The following is a 21,266-nucleotide window of genomic DNA, read 5'->3' on the forward strand; positions in this document are numbered from 1 at the left end:
CCCCAAGATGCGGCCGGGAGCCGCCGCCCCCTGCAGCCGACAGAGCTGCTGCCGGAGCCGCCGCTCCCTCCCTTCCTCCCTCCTTCTCTCGCTCCGGCCTGGCGCCCTCACTCCCGGCCTCCTGGCCCTTACTCCACCCCTTTCCCCGGCCCGACCCCCATCCTCTCCTTGCGTGTGCGCGCTTTAGAAAATTTCATCCTTTTTAGCAAAAGAAATAATGCACCTGACTTTACTAGGGGGAAACAACCACCCGAGCAGAACAAGGAACAGGAGAGGGAAAAAAAAGATGAGACTCGTTTAAAGAAGTCCTGGGGCTGAAGAGGTGGCCGCAGCGGCAGTGGCATCCAGCGCGTCCCCCCTGCGTGAGAGGCAGGCAGAGGATATTTGCACCAGTTGCAGATGTAACCTCGGGAACTCCTGGGTCTGGGGGTTTGTTTGCCAAAGTCTTTTCTTCTGTGGCTCAGACACTGAAGCGGCTCCTGTATTTTTCTGTCATCCCGTCACAAGCTGGCAGTTACTGGGGAGCCTTCCCAAGGAGCTGGTGGAGCAATGAGCCCTTCTGCGCAGAGGATGGGAGGACATCAGCAGCAAGGGGCTCCCGCCGGGAGGAGAGGGTCATCCAGCAGGCGGCCCGGCGGCGGTGGTGGCGCCAGGGCGCAGCGCCTCCTGCTCAGGCTCTTCGTGCACGCGTGGATGTGGGCGGCCTCGGGCTCATCTGCCCAGGTGTTCAATCTTAGCCTTTCCGTGGATGAGGGACTTCCTCCGGACACTCTAGTCGGCGACATTCACGCCGGGCTGCCGGCTGCACAGCAACAGGACGGGGGCGGCTTCTTTCTGTCCGAGGATTCAGATGACTCCCCGCTGCTGGACGACTTCCACGTGCATTCAGACACTGGCATCATCCGTACTGCGAGGCGCCTGGACCGAGAACTGCGGGACCACTACAGTTTTGTGGCCGCCACACTGCTGGGCGCCGTGGTGCAGGTGGAGATCTGCGTCAATGATGTCAACGACCACTCGCCCCGCTTTCCCCGAGACTCTCTGCAACTTGACGTCTCTGAGCTCAGCCCTCCAGGTACGGCTTTTCGCCTGCCAGGTGCCCATGACCCAGACGCGGGGCTATTTAGCACACAGGGCTATACCCTGGTGCAACCATCTGACCTCTCCAAGGACCCCGCAGGACCCTTCTTCCAACTGCGCTATGGGACCCCCGGGTCACCACCTTCCCCGCAGTTCTCGTCGCCTCTGGAGCCCTTAGACCTGGTGCTGCTTCGGCGCTTGGATCGAGAGGCTTCGGCAGCACACGAGCTGCAGATCGAGGCGTGGGACGGTGGCCACCCTCGGCGCACAGGTCATTTGCGTGTGGAGCTGCGGGTGCTGGATGAGAACGACAATCCTCCTGTCTTTGAGCAGGATGAGTACCGCGCCTCCGTGCACGAGGATGCTCAGCCAGGTGCAGAAGTCTGTCGCGTGCATGCCACGGACCCTGACTTGGGGCCCAATGGTCACGTGCGCTACAGCATCCGCTCCAGGCAGGCGCCTGAGGCAGGTGGTGGCAGCGGGCTTTTGGGGGACATGGCCTACTTCTCGGTGGAGGAGCTGAGCGGTGTGGTGCGAGTGCAAAGGCCTCTAGATCGAGAGACTCAGGCCTGGCACCAGCTGGTAGTCGAGGCCCGCGACGGAGGTGCCGAGCCTGAGGTCACTACTGTGCGGGTGTCCATAGCCGTGCTGGACGTGAATGACAACTGGCCCGCCATTCACCTACTGTTCCTCACCGAGGGGGGCGCAGCGCGAGTCTCAGAAGGTGCCCGACCCGGCGACTATGTGGCTAGAGTGTCGGTATCCGACGCAGATGGTGACCCGGAGAAGGAAGGGGAGGCAGATGGGGAACTTGATATGAGCCTTGGGGACAGGACCATTTCTCTGACCTTGGAGGGCGCAGAAGGGGCCTTCGCGCTGAGGCCTGGCGGCTCCCCAGGGGTATTTTTCCTTTGCGTTGGGGGGCCCTTGGACAGGGAGATCCGAGACCTGTATGATTTGCGACTGGTGGCCACAGATGCGGGTTCTCCGCCGCTGAGCACGGAGGAGACACTGCTGCTCCGGATCGCCGACCTCAACGACCAGCCGCCTCTCTTCAGCCAGGAGCGTTACCAGGCCTCAGTATCCGAGGCCGCGGCCCCTGGCACCGCGGTCGTGTGGGTCAGCGCCTCCGACGCGGATGAGGCTGGCACCAGCCACGCCAAGCTGCGGTACAAGCTGGTCCACCTCCCTGCTCACTGCAGCCAAGAGGCTCCGCTGCCCACAGTGGAGTGCGGACCGTCCTTCACCATAGACCCTGAAAGCGGCCTGATCAGCACCATCCAGAGCCTGGACCGAGAAATCCAGGAAGCTGTAGAGCTGAGAGTGGTGGCCCAAGACCTGGGAGAGCCCCCGCTGTCTGCCACCTGCCTGGTGAGCATCACCGTGGAGGACGTGAATGACAACGAGCCCGTCTTCTGGAGGCAGGTGTACAACGCCAGCCTTGCGGAGCACGCCCCCGTGGGACACTGCTTTCTGCAGGTGAGTGCTTGGGGCCCGTGGATCAAAGGAAGGCCAGGGAAGAAATGGAGCCATGTGAGTCTGTCCCTGGAAGGGGAATTCTGATGTGGTAGTTATACCCCAACTTGGTAGCAGGGAACAGGGTCTCTAGTTCCCCCTCTACAGTGACATGAATGGGCACCCTCTGACCACCTAACCTTTCTGCCAGGGGCTTGGACTGAGTGATCTCTAGGGTCCTTTCTACTCCTCATGATATTTGGATCTTGCCTTTGCTTATGAATTCCGGCTTCCTCCATGCCGGGTATGTGCACCCAAATTGGGCGGAACCACCCATTCTCAAACAGCCCGTGAGTGGCAATGTCTCATGTTTTTGAGCACCATTATGTGGCATCCTGGGAAGTAAGTTGGCCCTCATAAATTCGTTTTTCAAACAAACAAGTATGTGCGTTTAAACACTGAAGCTGTTTTGAGTAACCATTTTTAGAGACTTCCTCCACATTGTCCTACCTTCTTGAGAAGCCTGCAGAGGCTAATTAAGGACATCAAGTCCTACTTATCTGTTGTAGGCCAAGCTCCTCCAGTGAGGCCCTTCAGGACCACGAAGAGTAGTGGGCTCCATCATCCTTTATAAGAGGGGCTCTCCACCCTGCTTTCTGGGTGTGTGCCTTTAAGAGTTCTGACCCCTCCTTCACATGCACCCTTCTAGCACCACTGCTTATCGATTCCAATTTTCTATTTCTTGTCTGATGTGAAGTAACAAACCAGATTTCCAAGACTGATTTATTTACCCCAAGAAAACTTGAATACATAGATAGAGCCGGAGAGGCCAGCTAGTGAGTGAAGCTCTGAAGCTTGCTTACTCTCAGGCTGGGTTGTTTTAAGACCTCGGAGGCTTATTTCCTGGTTGAGGGGGGCGGGGCTTCAGCTTTTATGTCTCCAGTCATCCCTTTAGATAAATGAGAGGCTACTATATTATAATATGAGTGTCATGACTGCGTCTATATTTGTGAATCTTTTGGATCTGTGGGTGATAATAATCCCCATCCTTTTCTCTGGCACAATCGGCAGCTCTGTGAGTGGCTAGGTTGTTAAAGGAAGACCTGAAAACCAATGAATGCTTGCTGGTGAAACGGACAAATCCACAGCTGTCAGGGAGTGACATCCTGGAAGGTTATTCCTCGCTCAAGCAGAGTTTAATATGGTGCAGGTTGGCTGGTCCTCCTTCATCCAAGGTAGGGCCAGGCCTGGGAGTGACATAGATTAGGTCCACCCATGTCCCATTGGTCGGAGCTCAGCCACATGGCTTCAGGTGTGCTGCAAAGGAATTTGAGAAATGGAGAGGAGCTCATGAATACCAGGGTACGCTGATAGTTTCTGCCATGGATTTCTAAACGTCAAGTCATAGTAGGTGAGAGGTTGGCCTAGCTTTCTTCCATCTGGAAGACCTTAAGGATCTTGATATAAAACAGTACAACTTGGCTCCATTTGAAGGAAAATAAGCAGGGTGGGTTAATTGTGATTCCTTTGACTAGAACCTGTCTTTAGAGCTGTTTCTAAAACTGTGGGATGATTCTGCCATGAGGTGTGAGTTTATCCCATTGTTATGACTCTGTACGTGGCAGATCCATTATATGAGCTGAACTTGGCTCAACTGTAGGACTGCATCTCTAATGGCAAAAAAAAAAAAAAAAACACACACAAAAAAAACCCTTTCAAGTTGCCAAGTATTGCTGTAGATAGTATTAAATTTTGCTTGCTTAAAATTTCTGGACATGCCAGTGATCTAGCCCCTCAAGACTGCAGAAACCCTCGTATTCATGGGGCTCTCCAGGGGCCTCTCCACAGCAGCGAAGTGAACTTTCTGTGTTCTGTAAGCGCTCTAGCTGAATGTCCCCTAACTTCTAGGTAAGCCGAATGGAGTGTCTTCCGTATGCTTTCTTTAAAAATAATAATTGTAATTATATTTATAATTATATAATTCTATAAACTAATAATTATATTAGTTTAATTATATTAGTTTCAGATATACAATATAGTGATTTGACATGTTTATACCTTACAGTGTGATCACCCTACTAATTCTAGTGAATTATCTGTCATGGTGCAAACTTATCAAAATATTATTGACTATATCCCATTCACATTTGCATCCATTCCCCAAACCCCTCCCCGCTGACAATCATCCCTTCGGTGTCTGTTTCTACAAGGCCTTTTGTTTTGTTTTTTTCTGTTTGTTCATTTATTTGTTTAGATTCCACATATAAGTGAAACCATACTGTATTTGTCTTCTCTGTCTGACTTATTTTACTTAGCATAATACCCTCTAGGTCTACCTACGTTGTCACAAATGGCAAGATTTCATTCTTTCGTATTGCTGCATGGTACTTCTTTATTTACAAATACCTCATCTTTATTCATTCATCTATTGATGGACACCGAGGTTGCTTCCATATCTTAGCTATTATAAATAATGCTGCAATGAACAACAAAGGCTTTCTCTCTTTTTGCTCTCTCAATTTCTTTTTTATCCTCACCCAAGGACATTTTTGCATTTATCTTCAGATAGAGCCGGAGGGAGAGAAGGAGGAAAAGAGAGAGAAACATCGATGCAAGAGAGACACATGGAGTGGCTGCCACCCACACAACCCCAACCGGGGCCGGGGACAAACTGCAACGGAGGTACATGCCCTTAGCGGGAACCAAACCCAGTCCTCTCTGGTCCATGACGAATACTCTAACCACTGAGCAAATTGGCCAGGGCATCTCAGTTTTTTATAGCACTGTAAAAATGAACCTCCCAGCTAGGCTTTGGATCTCAGGCCCTCTCCTTTTTTTCCAGGGTTTTGTTTAATTACCTTATCTCAAGTTTTATAACTGTACCTTCTTTCTGTTGCTCTCTGACAATTTTCTTCCAATAGACCTCATATTTGCTAAATTCTCCTTCGTCAGAATCAAAACAAAATAAAAAACGTTAGGAAAAGAAAATTGTTCTCTAGATTCCCTGTAAGTGAATATTGTGTCATCTAATAAAACACACCCTAAACCTTCTCAGTGTCTTGGTAGTTTCTCCACATCACTTATCTGCTCTTACTACTGCTTGTACCACAGTGATGCCCATCTTCCTGACCCCTAGGGCTGGCTGAACCATTTTATATTATCACACCCAGATAGGAACTTCCCAAAGACTTTAAATGTAAGGCAGACAAAAGGGATTTAATATAGAGTACAAGAATCAGTAACAGCCTGAGACCTCCTGTCCCAAAGGGTTTTCACAACCTTGTGGGCACTGGCTTGGATTTCTTAATTCCTTGCTCCCCCTCCCCATCCCCCCATGTGGAGAGCTCCTCTCAGTATCTCTTGATGCTTTCATGGTTAAGGCAAAAGGGGATTTCTACTCTGCAAACACCCAGGGGTGCCCCCTGCCAAACTAGTGTCTGGCTTGGAAGATTCTCTTTTTCCTCGGATTACTGTCAAAAAGACTAACTTCAACCACTAGGCAAGACCTTCACTCTTCACCCACCCTAAATCCAATGACGTGAGCTGCACTTACTGCCTTTGTCTTGTGAACAGATCTTAAAACTCCAGCATTCATACTGAAATCACCCAGGTACCATAGCAAGATATCCTCTCATATCCCCCAAATATCAGCATTGTATTCATGCACAAATGTATTTATTTAAGCAAACAACAGAATTCATTGAATAAACAGTATCCAATGGACAAATACTTATTGAGTACCTATTACAGGCCAGGAACTGATCTTGGTGCTGGAGACACAGCATTGAGCACAATGGGCAGGGTCCCCGTGCGAACAGTCTTGGTGGTTTCTCTCCTTCCCTGCACTGTTAGTCACGGAGAATGAATGCCATGTGCTCTGCCTCCACTTGCCCATCCCTTCTCAGCCCCTGTTCTGACCTCCCCCCATCACTATACTAAATTCTGCCTCTCAAAAGGTAGCTACGCTCTTTTATGTAAGATCCAATGCTCTTTTCTGACTCATAACCTTCCCCAGTCTCTCCAAAGCGTGTGGACTGTGGCCCACTTCCTCTTTCTTGTCTGCATCTTCTTCTCTGCCGTTGCCACACTGCACTCTCTGGCTGTGTCCTGCCAACTCCCCCTTTCCCTCTTGCACCACCCCACTCAGTGTGGTAGGGGCATCTCCAAGGGTCTGTCTCCTCTCGTGTCTCTCCTTTCTTCTTATATAGTCCCACAACTTCACTTTTTGATTTTTTACATCTCCAGGGTCAACCTCCCTCACAAACTCCAGATTAAACTTTCTCTACTTGGTATGTATCTCTACATGGATGTTTTCTTGGCACCTCAAATCTGACATTTCCCAAATTGAACCCATTTCCCTTCCAGTATTTTTTCTTTCTTTTATTTTCAAATTTCGTTAATCAGCTCCTTTTGGAAATTTTTCTATCTTTGTGAATGTGTCCTTTCTATAGATGTGTTTATGTATTCGGTGGGTTCTGTGTGATGTATTTGCTGATTGTTGGCGTGACTGTGTTTGCATTGTTGAGAATTACAAGGATGAAGAGCAAGGTCATGTTTCATGTCAATCAGCAGGTCTTGTCCTGGCCGGTTTGGCTCAGCGGTTAGAGCATCGGCCTGAGGTCCAGAGAGACCCGGGTTCGGTTCCCGCTAAGGGCATGTACCTCGGTTGCAGTTTGTCCCCGGCCCTGGTTGGGGTCGTGCAGGTGGCAACAACTCGATGTGTCCCTTTCACATCGATGTTTCTCTCTCTCTGCCTCCCACGCTATCTTAACAAAAAACAAAAAACAAAAAAAAGGAAAAAATGTTCTCAAGTGAGGATGAAAAAAAAAAAAAGCAGGTCTTGAGATTCCAACCTGGGGCTGTGGGAGAGAGAGAGCACCTGGTTTCTTTGTTTGCTCTCATGGTCTGACTGTGAGGAACCTCCCAGGAGAGGTCTGGACAATAGACCTTAAAAATAGTATCTACCATCTAGGAAGACATGAGGAATTGGGAGGCTTGATTCCCACTGGGCTTCATAGGCTGAAAAGTACTAAACTCGATCTTATTTCCGATTTGTTATGCCTTTGGGGATTATTTCCTTTTTATTAATTCCCAAGCCTTGAGTCAAGTCTTTGTCTCAACTGTGCTGGGGAGGTAAAAATGGAGAACCCAAATGGTAATGGTATGATTTAAGGGAAGAGTTATTAACTAGCTTTAGTCAAAGTATCCAGGGCTAGCAGCCACTCTCCTGAATTCTGAGTGATGATGATGGCAAAGGATGCTGAGGTTAGGTGGTTCTTAGGAACAGTAGAAGGCCCTTTCTCTCAAGGGGCTCTCCCAGTGCCAACCTTGGAAGTAAGAGACTTATTAAGGAAGAAGATGGTTTCTAAAATCTTAGTGTTATCTTTGATTGCTCCTCAGATGTGACCACAGCAGAGTCCAGGTCTTACAGCATTTCTTTCATGTGTTTCTTCATTTATACCCATGGTCATCACCCTAGTTTGTCTACCGTCACTATTGCCTGTTATTCCAACTGGAGAGATTGTAGGCATAACTCAGTCTCCTCCCACCAAATGTTTTCTTGATTGGCCTGGCTCTTTTTTTATGTTCTTTATGGTGCTACAGTTATTTACCTCTGTGAATAAAACAGAGGATGTTTAGTACCCTGTGGGGGCTGCAATGTAATGATATTTGAGTCCCTTGCAATTTCTAGTGTCCTCAGTCTCGTGTACTAGAAGATCAATAACTTTGTTGAATTATATTGGAGAGCTACATAGCAAAAACAAAAATCTTCTAGTAAGAGTTACAACTAGTCGAGGATTGTACTTTTTCAGTTTGCACATTATATGTATATGTATATATATATAAGCACATATATATACGATATTTTATTGTAAAGTTTATTTACTCAATATATTTTATTATTGGTCCTTTGGAAATTTATGGCTTGAATTGCATTGCTTATCCTGTATTTTTTGTCTCTATCAACTTATTATCACCATACTCTTTTTTTCCTTTATTAATTTTAGAGAGAGAGGAAGGGAGATGGGAGGGGAGAGAGAGAAAGAGAGAGAGAGAGAGAGAGAGAGAGAGAGAGAGAGAAACATTAATGAGAGAGAACATGCCCCCCACTGGGAATTTGGCCCACAACCTGGGCATGTGCCCTGACCAGGAATTGAACCGACGACCTCTTGGTGCATGGGTTGACACTCAACCACCGAGCCACACCAGCTGGGCTACCACCATACTGTTATTGTTGAGCTTACATACCTACTAACAGACTTCCACAGTGTGCACCAGCTTTAGCAGCCACACATTCATATTACCTGTATATGGTCGCCTTATGCTGACTGCTTTAAATGGACTGGACCTGTCTGTAGCATGCACCTAAGGAATGCCAGATTTCCACAGCAGTCACTTGTGCCTATCTTTAGGGTATGTCTAGATCACCTGTCAACTGTCGTCTTCCCTGAATATCTGACTCGCCCTGTCTTTATACCTTAGTTCCAGCATAGTTCCCGTGGCTTTGCTTTGATAAGCCGTTAGGTGCTCAGGGTCCACTGTAGAATTAGCTCTCAACTTCATTTTGACATCCCACCCCTCCCTGTCCCCCACACAACTGCTACCCAAGACCAATCAGCTGGATTTACTCCTTTTCGCCTTTTCCCACTTGGGAAAGGTGATCAGATAATATATTTGAATATGTAACAGGGAGGATATAACCTAGAATGTGTGGGATGTATCTCTAGTTACAGTCAATATATAAGTTACTGGTAAACTGTCTAGTTCTTAGCTCTGTAGCTAAAGGTGACTGATATTACGTGGCAGAGTGTTCATAGCTTTAAGATGAAAACTGGGCTGTGTGCAGTGGTGAAGAAAATAGATAGACTCAAGGTAGGGTGCCTGGGACTAAATCTCAGCTCCACTGCTCACTGCTGTGTGATCTTGGGCACCGTGCCTCAGTTTCCCCATGGGGAAAATATGGATAGCAACAGTGTTAGCTTGATAAAGTTTTTGTGTGGATAATGAATTAATACATGTGTGTTTAGAACAATGCATGTTATATATTATCAAATATTAGTAAATAGGAGTTCTATAAAAGAGGAGGAAAACTATTTTGCCTGATATAGCAAAGGCTGAGGACTAATTAAAAATGGCATTTTGAATAAGGATTATCTTGGACTCAAAGATGGATAAAGGAGCAGAACATTTTAAATTGTATATTAAGTTTTTAGTTAGATGCATACATTGTGACAATGAAAGCAGAAATCGGTTTTACTCACTTCGGTCGCTTGTAATATCTCCTGTGGGCTTATAGAACCCCACCTGTCTTAAGGAAAGAAGGTTCAGATGACCCCTCAATAGTGACCCTCCCCCCCTCGCACCCCACCCCCCAAAAAGCACTGTGAAGGTCTTAGAGAGGCTAGGTGATGTGATGCAAGTTGTGGTGAAGGCCTGGCAGTCATGAGCCCTCCGGGGTCCACCTTAGGGTGCTGTCGTACTTAGACTAGGCGCTTGACCCCTCTCAGCTACACGGGGCATGAGTCTGGTCTGCAGAGTGTCTGAGTGTCTTTTATTCTGTTTACTAGTTCTTACTCCTTAGACTCTTTAATAGCAACAGCGTGGAAAAAGACAGCATTGGAGTCAGAAAACCTTGGTTCCAGTTCTGACTCACCATTTACTGTCTCTATGAACTTTTCTGGCCACAGTTCCTCATCCATAAAATGTGTGTTAGTCAGGGCTCTCCAGGGAAATAGAATCAAAATATATGCGTATATATATTATGGCGAGGAATTGACTAGAGTGATTATATATATATAAAATTTATGTCTATAATATGCAACTTATATATTATATAGATAATACATATAATTTATTAAAATAATTATATATTATACAAATTTACTATAGTACAAAATAACATATAAATGTATTATATATTATAAGTATATAATAAATTATACTATAATAAATATAGTACATCTTAATAAATATAATATATAATGTGTTATTTTATTTATTATATGTGTATATACCATACATTGTTATATATTAAATATATATATATCCTACAAGGATGAATTGATTCGTGTAATTATGGAGACTTAGAAATCACACGATGTGCTGTCTGCAAGCAGGACACTCAAGAAAGCTGATGGCAACTTTTAGTCCAATTCTAGAGGCCTGAGAACCAGGAGTCAGAGGGCAGGAGAAGACTGTCGCCTCAGCTTCTGCCGGTGAATTAATCTTTCCCCCTCCTTTTTGTCCTGTTCAGGGCTTCAATGGATTGGATGAGGCCCACACACATTGTGTTGGCGGGAGGGGGTGTTAGAGGGAGGGGAGGGCATCTGCTTCATTTATCCTGTCAATCAAATGTTAATCTCAGCCCCAAACACCTCACAGGTGTATCTGGAAATAATGTTTAACCAGATATCTGGCATCAGGTTGCCCAGTCCCATTGACACATAAAGTTAACATCACATTATTGTAGAGATTTGAGGTAGAAAGTTGCCGCTGTAGTAAGAGGTAAGGGACCTCAGAGATGGGAAGGATTCTTTTTGCAGGGGATCAGGATGGAGGTTTCACTAGAAATGGACTTTCTAGGGAATCCTGCATTGTGATATATATATATTTTTTATTTATATCTTGCCATGGATGCATTCCACTGCACATCTTTTTTCCCCATAAAAATGTGTAAATCTCTAGGCATGATCACCTCTAAAAGAGAATCACTCAGATGGATTTCTGAAAGTTATGATCAGTAATGTTTCCTTTCTCTGAGGACTGAAATCTGACAATAAATTAATTGTATTAACACCTACACAACAGTCTTCTACTAATGAGCCCCCCGCCTTCTAAATTATAAATTAAAAGTGAGCAACTGTAGAAGTAATTTATACTTTCATAGCCCATTAGGGAAATTATGCCAGATCATTTTTACAAATACCAGGTTAATTGCTTAAAATCTAATTAAAATCTTCATTTAAAAGGAATACATGCTTTGTGGTGCAGATAGATCAGGTGATTATCTTAACAAATCCCAATTTTAATTAAAAATCTATTTAGGATTGCATGGTCCAGGTGGGGATAGAATGAACTGGAATAATCCTGGTGTTTCTGGTTCCTGCAGTTAAGTCATGGGAAGCATTTTGAAGACGCAGGAGGAGACAGCCTTTGATGGACTTGCAGTGTTTGACTAGAGAGTTTGGCATTAATATACACATGAAGCATTACAGACCTATATACTTGAAATTTATATAATCTTATAAACCAATGTCACCCAAGAAGTGAAATAAAATTTAAAAAACAAAAGTTTGGCCTTTGTTATGGAAGCAGTTGAGAGATATGGCAGGTTTCTGGGTAGAGATGAACCTTTATAAGGTTTTAGGAAGATTTGTTTTGAATCAAGAGAAAGAAGGAAGTAGGGAAACCATGTAGGAGAATCCTGGTAATACTCTGTAATTATCCATTTTCAGCGGTGAGAGTCTGAACTAAGGGGATGGTAGTGAAGTGTAATAAAAAGCATGGCCTTGCCCTGGCCGGTTTGGCTCAGCGGTTGGAGCGTCGGCCTGTGGTACAGAGAGACCCGGGTTCGGTTCCCGCTAAGGGCACGTAACTCGGTTGCAGTTTGTCCCCAGCCCTGGTTGGTCGTGCAGGTGGCAGCCACTTGATGTGTTCCTTTCACATCGATGTTTCTCTCTCTCCCTCCCGCTCTATCTGAACAAAAAATGGAAAAATGTCCTCTGGTAAGGATAAAAAAAAAAAAGAAAGTGAAGTTATGGGAGAGGTGCTAAAGTGAACTTCACTTTCTTAAAGCATCACCTCGTTGGTCCCTTTGCTCTTTATAGGCAATCATGCCTCCTCCTTAGTAGAGACTAGGTGAGAACTTGCTTGTGTTTTGTCTCCCATCATCAGACTTTTCTGTAGCTGTGCCATCCAATCCCTGAGGACTAGGTGATTCTCCTCTGACCAAATCAAAGTCATCCAAACCTACTCTACATTACACCTCTACCATCTTCTCTGACATTGCTTCTCAGTTACCCCCTTTCTCTGTCTTTCACCCCTACCTCTATACTGCCTCTCCCTTTGTTGACAGTTGTTACAAGTCAAGTCTGTGGACATCTTACCCGTTTGCGCCACTTCCTTCCTCAGCGCCCTGCAATGATTGAGTTTGCTACCTGTTGGCCTATCTCTACCCAGCCCTGGCCATATAGTAAGAGCCCTTTCCCACTTGAAGAAGGGTTCTGGAAATCTGCTGGTGTCTTCTTCAGTGTCTGGTGTTTCTTGCTGATGGATTCAGGACCCCTTGAGCTACAGCAGTCTTCTTCAGCATCTATTAGTGTCAAGAAATTGTGAAGAAAATAAAGCTGCTAAAGCATAAAAAAATGACGTGAGATTTATTGTTGCCCATTTCTTAATATTATATCCTAAACTTGATGGAAGCCATTAACTGTCTTTCATATGAGAAGTATTGAATCAGGTAAGATAGGATATTCTGTTGAACAGACAAGAATATCTTAGTCTTGATTATTGTGTAAATAATCTTGCTGCTTTTACTTTTTCTACTTGATGGCATTTGGGCATACCAACCCTGCCCTATGTGTGCAACAGGACACCATGTCTTTCTTTCTGAGCAATTTTGTTTTGAATTTTCTTTTATAAAGCCCATGCAATCATTTCGGGCTTTACCATTTTCCCATAAAAATGCACATCTCAGATTGCCCACTGATGAAGTGTGTGGACGCTCTTTAGTAGAGGATGGAAGAGCTTTGCTGGTCCTCATTATTTCCAGCTGTCCTTGTTTTGGACAGAGGAAGAGTGATCTAGTGGGTAAAAGCTTGTGCTGTGGAGTCAGACAGAACTGAGTTTAAATTTCAACTCTGTCACAATAACTTGACCTTGAGCAAATTCCCAAATCTCTATAAGCCTCAATTTTCTCATTCGCGAAGTAGGGATGATGATACGGTAATAGGATCTAGCTCATTGCGTTGATGTGAGATAAATGAGGTGATGCCTACCCAGGACACAGAGCAGTGCCTGGCACAAGGTAAACTCCCAGGAAAGATGATTATGTACAGTTTCAGTTGAGTTTGATTAAACTGAGGAGCTAAGTGAGAATGATAAAAGAAATGTTAGGCTCTTGTTTTGAAAATCTCAATGACTAATCACATTAAATAGATGGAAGTATGATCTAGAACCTCCAATGACACTCTAGGAAAGCACACTGTCATAATTACTGTGTGGAACTTCAGTCCACATTTAGTTGGCTCCTGACCATGGACAGCCACAGGATCACGTGCACCTAGAAGATAACTTGACCCTCTTGGTTTAAAGTAAAGATTAGAGTAGCCTGTGCTCTGACATTTTCCCACAGTTCTTCTGGGCCGTACTTGCCAGTCCCAGAGCTTCCATTATGCTGGATGCTTCTCTGGCTTTCCAAGGTCAAGGGTATTTCCTAACAAAAGGTACCACAGGGTTTGTCTTACTGTACTTGGTCTTTTGATATGTGAGTTATCCCAAGTGAAGGAAAAAAAACATTGACTTCCTATGGCTGACTTGTATCTTCTTTTTTTATTGATTATCCTGGGTCCTTCTTTTTCATTCAGTAGTTGAAGTGAGGCAAAGGGAAGAAAGAAATGCTTTGAATTTTTCTTTAATTAGAGTAAAGAGGAGCATTATCATTCATAGCACCCTTTAACAAATGTTTATTGATACATCCCAATTTGAACATGGACTTAATTGTAAAACAAAGCCATTGAGTGGTTTTGAATAATTTAATTTATTGCAGGAAATTTACTGTTACATTATGCATAAACAAGAACAGAAAAAAAAGAACATCAAATAAAATTTTTTTAGATACCTCCTTTAACCAAATTGTTCCTTAGGTCTTTTGCCATATAAACAAAGAAAACCTATAGTTAATACATTATTTTAGTATTAGTGTAAAACTTTTTCAGTTGTATTTTTGTATGTTGTGTATGCACTTGCTACATTGAGATCCCTCATGTAATCAAGTAAATTGCTTGTTTATGCTCACTTTATAGAAATTAGAACCTATGCTTTCTATTTTAAATGATGGTAGTAATTTTTTGTTAGTCTTCACCTGAAATTTCTTTTATTGATTTTTAGAGATAATGGAAGGGAGGAAGGGTGGGAGGGGGAGAGAGAGAAACATCCACGTGAGAGAGACACATCAATTGGTCGCCTCCCACATGTGCCTTGACCAGGGTCAGGGAAAGAACCTGAAACCCAGGTATGAGCCCTTGACTGGGAATTGAACCTGAGACCTTTCAGTGTGTGGGCCAATGCCCTAACTGCTGAACCACACTGGCCAGGGTGATGGTAGTAATTTTTTTTTAAACTTACCTTTATTGTTGAATGTGTTACAGATGTTCCTCCTTTTCCCCCTATTGACCCCCTCCTCCCTGCTCCCACCCCCATCCTGCCTTTCCCCACACTGTTGTCTGTGTCCATTGGTTACACACATATGCATATAAGTTCTTTGGTTTATTTCTTCCCACCCCCCCCCCCCCCACTTCCCTTCCCAGTGAGGTTTGCCTAACAATCAATTTGTACTTCTTAATCCCTTCACATTTTTCACCCATTCCCTCAAACCCCCTCCCATCTGGACCAACAAAATGTTCTCTGTATCTATGACAATGTTCCTGTTCTGTTTGTTCATTTTGTTCATAGATTCAGTTGTTGATAGATATGTATATATTGCAATTTTGTTTGTTTATGTTTTTGATCTTCTTTTTCTTCAAAAAGACCCTTCAACATTTCATATAATATTGATTTGGTGGTGATAAACTCTTTTAGCTTTTTCTTGTCTGGGAAACTCTTTATATGTCCATCGAGTCTAAATGATAGCTTTGCAGGATAGAGTAATCTTGGTTGTAGGTTCTTGCTTTTCATCACTCTGAATATTTCTTGCCACTTCCTTCTGGCCTGCAAAGTTTCTCTTGAGAAATCAACTGACAGTCTTATGGGAGCTCCCTTGTAGGTAATTAACTGCTTTTCTCTTGTTGCTTTTAAGATTCTCTCTTTGTCTTGAAACTTTTGCATTTTGATTATGATGTGTCTTGGGCCTCTTGGGGTTCATCTTGTTTGGGACTCTCTGTGCTTCCTGGACTTGTATGTCTGTTTCCTTCACCAAGTAACGGAAGTTTTCTGTCATTATTGTTTCAAATATGTTTTCAATTTCTTGGTCTCTCTCTTCTCCTTCTGGCACCCCCAAGATGCAAATGTTGGCACACTTGAAGTTGTCCCAGAGGCTCTTTATACTATCCTCATTTTTTTAAAATTCTTTTTTCTTTTTGCTGTTCTGGTTGGGTGTTTTTTGCTTCCTTACACTCCAAATCGATGGTTTGCTTCTTGACTTTACCTACTCTACTATTGAATTTCTGTACATTATTATTTTTTTAAATCCTTACCCAAGGATATTTTTTCATTTTTTGTTCAGATAGAGTGGGAGGGAGAGAGGGAGAGAGGGAGAGGGAGAGAGAGAGAGAAACATCTATGTGAAAGGGACACACTGAGTGGCCACCTCCTGCATGACCAACCAGGCCAGGGATGAACTGCAACCGAGGTACATGCCCTTAGTGGGAAACGAACCTGGGTATCTCTGGACTGCAGGCTGATGCTCCAACCCCTGAGCCAAACCAGCCAGGGCTGTACATTATTCTTTATTTCAGTTAGTACCTCCTTCATTTCTGACTGGTCCTTTTTTATGCTCCTGAGGCCCTCTCTAAGTTCACTGAAGTTCTAAGTTCATTAAGCATCCTTGTAAGTAGTGTTTTGAACTCTGCATCTGTTAGATTGCTTATCTCCATTTTGTTTAGTTCTTTTTCTAGAGTTTTGTTCTGTTCTTTCTTTTGGAACCTGTTTCTTTGTCTCCTCATTTTGGCTGCCTCCCTGTGTTTGTTTCTATGTATTAGGTAGAGTTGCTATGTCTCCTGCATTTCCTAGGGTGACCTATTGTAGTAGGTGTCCTGTAGGGTCCAGTGGTCTCCCTCATGTTGACTTTACACCCTTCTGTTGTAATTGAGTGTTGATTACTGTTAAGCACACCAATGAGAAGGTTTTACTCAGGCTGATCAGCTGCAAGGACTAGCTGTGCCCACTATCCACTGACCTCTGACTACCTTGGATGATCAGCTGTGTAGGGGCCCATCACACAGAGCAAGACTTACTTTAGTAAGGCTCTAGTATCCACTGAGACCATTCCTTGAGTGTGTCACTTGTAGGTGATTGGGTGGTTTTGCTTCACAGTGTTCTGAAGCTGTCCACTGGGTGTGCTGGCTCTGGGGCCAGGTCAGCCACTGCCTGTGTTCTACCCAGGGCCACCAGGCATAAGCTACAAAGTGATCTTGTGCTTCTTTTTGTGCTGGGCTTGGAGGTGCCTAGGCAAAGCCAAGTTGTGACCCAAGGCTGGCTGCTTCTAGTGCCAGACCTGGGGCCACTTAATGAGAGGTATGGGGCTCACTGAGACCAGATGCTGCTTGTTTGAGAGAATTTAGGAAAATCTGAAGCAAGATCCAAGACAGGCCAATCCTATGGTAAAGCCACTGTGAACAGCTTGGCTGGGCCTGAAAGTTAGGTGGGGGAGGGCCTCAGGGAATCACCAGGTTGGGGCAAATATTATGAGCCAGGTTGCTGGAGTCCCAGATATAGCTGCAGTCTGCCGGCCTGCAGGGAGAAGGGCTCACCAAAGGAGCAAAGAGAGCTGCCTCTCCAACCCTTGCTCCAATGCCGAACAACTCAGTTCTTCCTTGTATGTCTCTGGTGCCTTTCAAGCTGCCTCCCCGACGCTAGAGCTCAGAGGGAGCAAGTCCGAGTAAGTCCGTGTGTGGTCCCTTTAAGAGGAGCTGCCTGGGGCTTCAGAAGCCTCAGCCTCCCTCAGCCTCCCTCAGCCTCAGTTCCTGCTGGTTTTATAGCCAGAAGTTATGGGGACTTCTCTGCCTGGCACTGGAACCCTGAGTTGGGTGCCTGGTGTGGGAGGGGGACCCCTCAGTCCTCAGGGAGGACCTTCCCAGTGGGGCTATCCCCCTGATTTTTATCTGCCACACGTGGGTGTGGGACCAGCCCATCTGCCTCCGCCCTTCCTACCAGTCTCGATGCGGCTTCTTTAATTCCGTAGTTGTAGGACTTCCATTCAGCTCGATGTCAAGTGATTTTGCATGATGGTTGTTGTTGTTGTGTAGTTTAGTTGTAACTTTGATGTGGTTGTGGGAGGAGGCAATACCATGTTTACCTACGCTGCCATCTTGACCGGAAGTCTGATGGTAGTAATTTTTAATTGCTGACTTTTTTGGGTGATCTTGCTGGTTTCCTTTACACTAAATCCTCAGACAAAACAGCGTCTGCTTGATGCTTTGGGGAGAATATAATATGGCAAAAATCAGGAACAACTAGTAGTATAGCTGTGTTCACAAGGATAGCAAAGCGAAAGGAACAAAACAGAACTCAAAGCAGTTTCTCATCAGCTTGATAACTGACCGTTAATCCAAGAATTTGTTCCATCCAGGAGATGATCCTTTACCTTTTAAACCTTTTTTGTTCAGATTATTGGGAAAGTTCTCTTGTTCTTCATTTAAGTTCACCATGTAGAAATAGCCATTGTTATGGATAGGTTTTCAGAGATTAAATATTATTTCTAGCCCTAGCATAAATAGACTTAAATGCTATTTGATTTTTAACAGTTGTCTAACTAGAAACGTCTCATGTTGTATACTCCTCTTGGTTCCTACATTTGGAAACACAGAGGAAGCTATTGTTTACATAGAGATGGACTTGTCTAGTTCTTAAGAATGTCTATTATAAAAGGACCAAGTCAGGAGGTAAAAAGCAATCTAAACTTATGCACTGTTTACTTTCCTTTGAAGTATAGATTATTTAAAGTACCAAACTGTTAAAAATAATACAAAGGCTGTTCTGTTACATTATGCATAAACAAGAACAAGCTGGCAGATGCTTGATCCTGGACTCATCTTACAAGAATTTTTATACAGTTTCTCCTTGTGTAGAATCTCATTGTCATGCCGATGTCCATTTCCCTGCTGTTTCCCCTCTGTCAGCATCCAGCTTAAAGAAGACGGGGACAGGAAGGGCGATTTATAAATTAATATTTGACATTTATAAATTAACGAACGTACTCGGTAATTTGCTTATTTGAATTAAAAATATGGATTCTTATATATTGCAGTACACTTCTAATACCACAAAATGAATTTAATAAGATCATCTTGAGTTTTTAATCTCAGCATATTTTATTTTATTTATTTTTTATTTTTTCATCCTCACCGAGGACATTTTTCCATTTTTGTTCAGATAGAGTGGGAGGGAGAGAGAGGAAGAGAGAGAGAGAAACATCGATGTGAAAGGGACACATCGAATGGCTGCCTCCTGCACAACCCTGACAGGGCCAGGCACAAACTGCAACCAAGGTACATGCCCTTAGCGGGAACCAAACCCCGGTCTCTCTGGACCACAGGCCGACGCTCTAACCACTAAGCCAAACCAGCCAGGGCAATCTCAGCGTATTTTAAAAGAAAGATAGTATTTTTCTGGAACATAGTAATATTCAGCTTAGCCATATACCCAGCAGAATACAACTGTGCTGTTATCCAAATTAATATCTTAAGGCTACTTGGCTATTATTTCTCTGAATGCGTTTGACGTATGAAGTATAGTTACTACTTCTGTATAAAATATGAAGATAATTTTTTTAATGACAAAGTTAAGCTTGTTCCATGTACTAAGCATCTAGAGCAGTGGTTCTCAACCTTCCTAATGCCGCGACCCTTTAATACAGCTCCTCATGTTGTCTGTGGGCGAATCTGCATGTGGGCAGACCCGCCTGGAGACGGATAGGGGAGCCGTGTCTGGGTTCCTAAGACCAATGGAAATATGTGTTTTCCGACGGTCTTAGGCGACCCCTGTGAAAGGGTCGTTCGAGGCCCAAAGGGGTCGTGACCCACAGGTTGAGAACAACTGATCTAGAGGATGCTTTTTGTGTATTTTTAAATACCTTTTCGCCTCATTTTTTTCTTTTCTCTGTTTCTGAGATTACAAATACTCATATGTTAGACGTTTTGGTCTGAAGTCTGAGCTCTGTGCCTAATCCATTCTGCCCACCCTTCCATTATGTTCCAGGGAACTCTCCCAAGCCCTTCACACTTCAGGAAGGCACCATGCTCTTTCTTACCTCAGCTCTTGGCTCTGCGTTATGGACCGAATGTTTGCATCCCCCCAAATTTTTATATTGAAGCTACTAACTCCCAATGTGATGGTACTTGAAAGAAGGGCCTTAGGAAGGTAACGTCATTTAGATGGGGTCATGAGGATGGGGCCCCGGTGATGGGATTAGTGTCCTTGTAAGAAGAGATCAGAACTTGCTCTCGCCACCTTGTGGGGAAACAGTGAAAAATCTGCCGTCTGCAAGCCAGGAAGAGGGCTCTGAGGAGAGGGTGCTGGCACCCTCATTTTGGGCTTCCAGCCTCCCAAACTGTCAGAAATAACTTTGTTTGTTTTTTTGTTAGCGAACCAGTCTATGGTGCTTTATTATGGCAGCTTTATCGTGACTGAGACACTGGGTTTTCCCTTTGCTTGAAATGTGCTGTTCTTCATCTCTGCCATGGGTCCTTCCTCCAGTTTCTCTGAGAATATTATGTCTTTGGGAAGCCTTCTTCTTTTTTTATAAAAAATTTTTTCTTTATTGAGGTTAAAGAGAAAGAAGGGAGAAGGAGAGAGAGATAGAAACATCAATGAGAGAGGACATCGACCTGGCTGCCTCCTGCATGTCCCTCACTGGGGAACAGGCCCACAACCTGGGCAGTTGCCCTGACTGGAGATCGAACCAGCGACCTCTTGGTGCATGGGTCGATGCTCACCCACTGAGCTACACCGGCTGGGCAGGAAGCCTTCTTTGACCATTTCAGCACCTTGCTTCACCACTGTTCACTAAGTCCTGTTTTATGAATACCCATAGATTATACGCATTAGGCAGTAACCACCTTCTGTAACACACATCACACTGGTAACCTGTGTTGTATCTTTCTGGACCCATTATACGCTTCACGAGATGATGGCAGAGACCTTATCTGTCTTGCTTACTGCTAAGAGCTTACTAAGAGACCTAGTACATAATAACAGTAAGATTTGTTCAATGATAAAATGGAATGGCCTGCATGCTCCCCATATAAATGAGTGCTGACTGCTTCAGGAATTGGGCATAACCTGCAGCATTCTTCCGGCTTTCTGAAAGCAATACTGTCATTGGAAAATCCACTATAAACATTAGAATACAGCGAGGCAGTTAATATCCCTTTAATGTTATAATTTAGCACCAGACAATTCTCATTTCATGTAAAAAACATGATTTTTGTTAGTGCTCCTTTTTGCTGTCAGAATAAGGAGCTATGAATTTTTCATATTAGCACCAAAATATGACTAGTCTTTTTGTTTCTTAAATGTCTCAATTTAACAATCTGCTGTTTAGTCCTTTAACCTGTCTTTAAAAAGCATACGTCTCTCATTTTTATCCAGAAAAGTTGGGTAGCTGATTTGAGACTACAGCAATCTTTAAACTTTCTGATTTATTCTTTCTGTTCTCTAACAATAATAAACAAACCAGTTTAAAACTTAAAAGAGAAAGGAACAATTACAGTAGATATATTCCTTTTTTTTTTTTTTGGAGGAATACCAATAGTGTAAAGCACATTTCCAATCCTTTTAAGCAGGATCTGAGCTGG

General features: G+C 44.2%; 1 protein-coding gene across 1 annotated transcript in view; it reads left to right on the top strand.

Moving 5' to 3' along the window:
* Positions 1-549: 549 nt before the first annotated feature.
* The window catches only part of DCHS2 (dachsous cadherin-related 2), a 211,633-nt gene continuing 190,916 nt past the window's right edge, over positions 550-21,266 (top strand). The window contains exon 1 of the mRNA XM_036241935.1: positions 550-2,559. Within this exon, the coding sequence (XP_036097828.1) occupies positions 550-2,559 (2,010 nt within the window). The remainder of the gene's footprint in view (positions 2,560-21,266) is intronic.

The sequence above is a fragment of the Molossus molossus genome, unplaced genomic scaffold, assembly GCF_014108415.1.
Source record: "Molossus molossus isolate mMolMol1 unplaced genomic scaffold, mMolMol1.p scaffold_m16_p_4, whole genome shotgun sequence".
NCBI classification, from domain to species: Eukaryota; Metazoa; Chordata; class Mammalia; order Chiroptera; family Molossidae; genus Molossus; species Molossus molossus.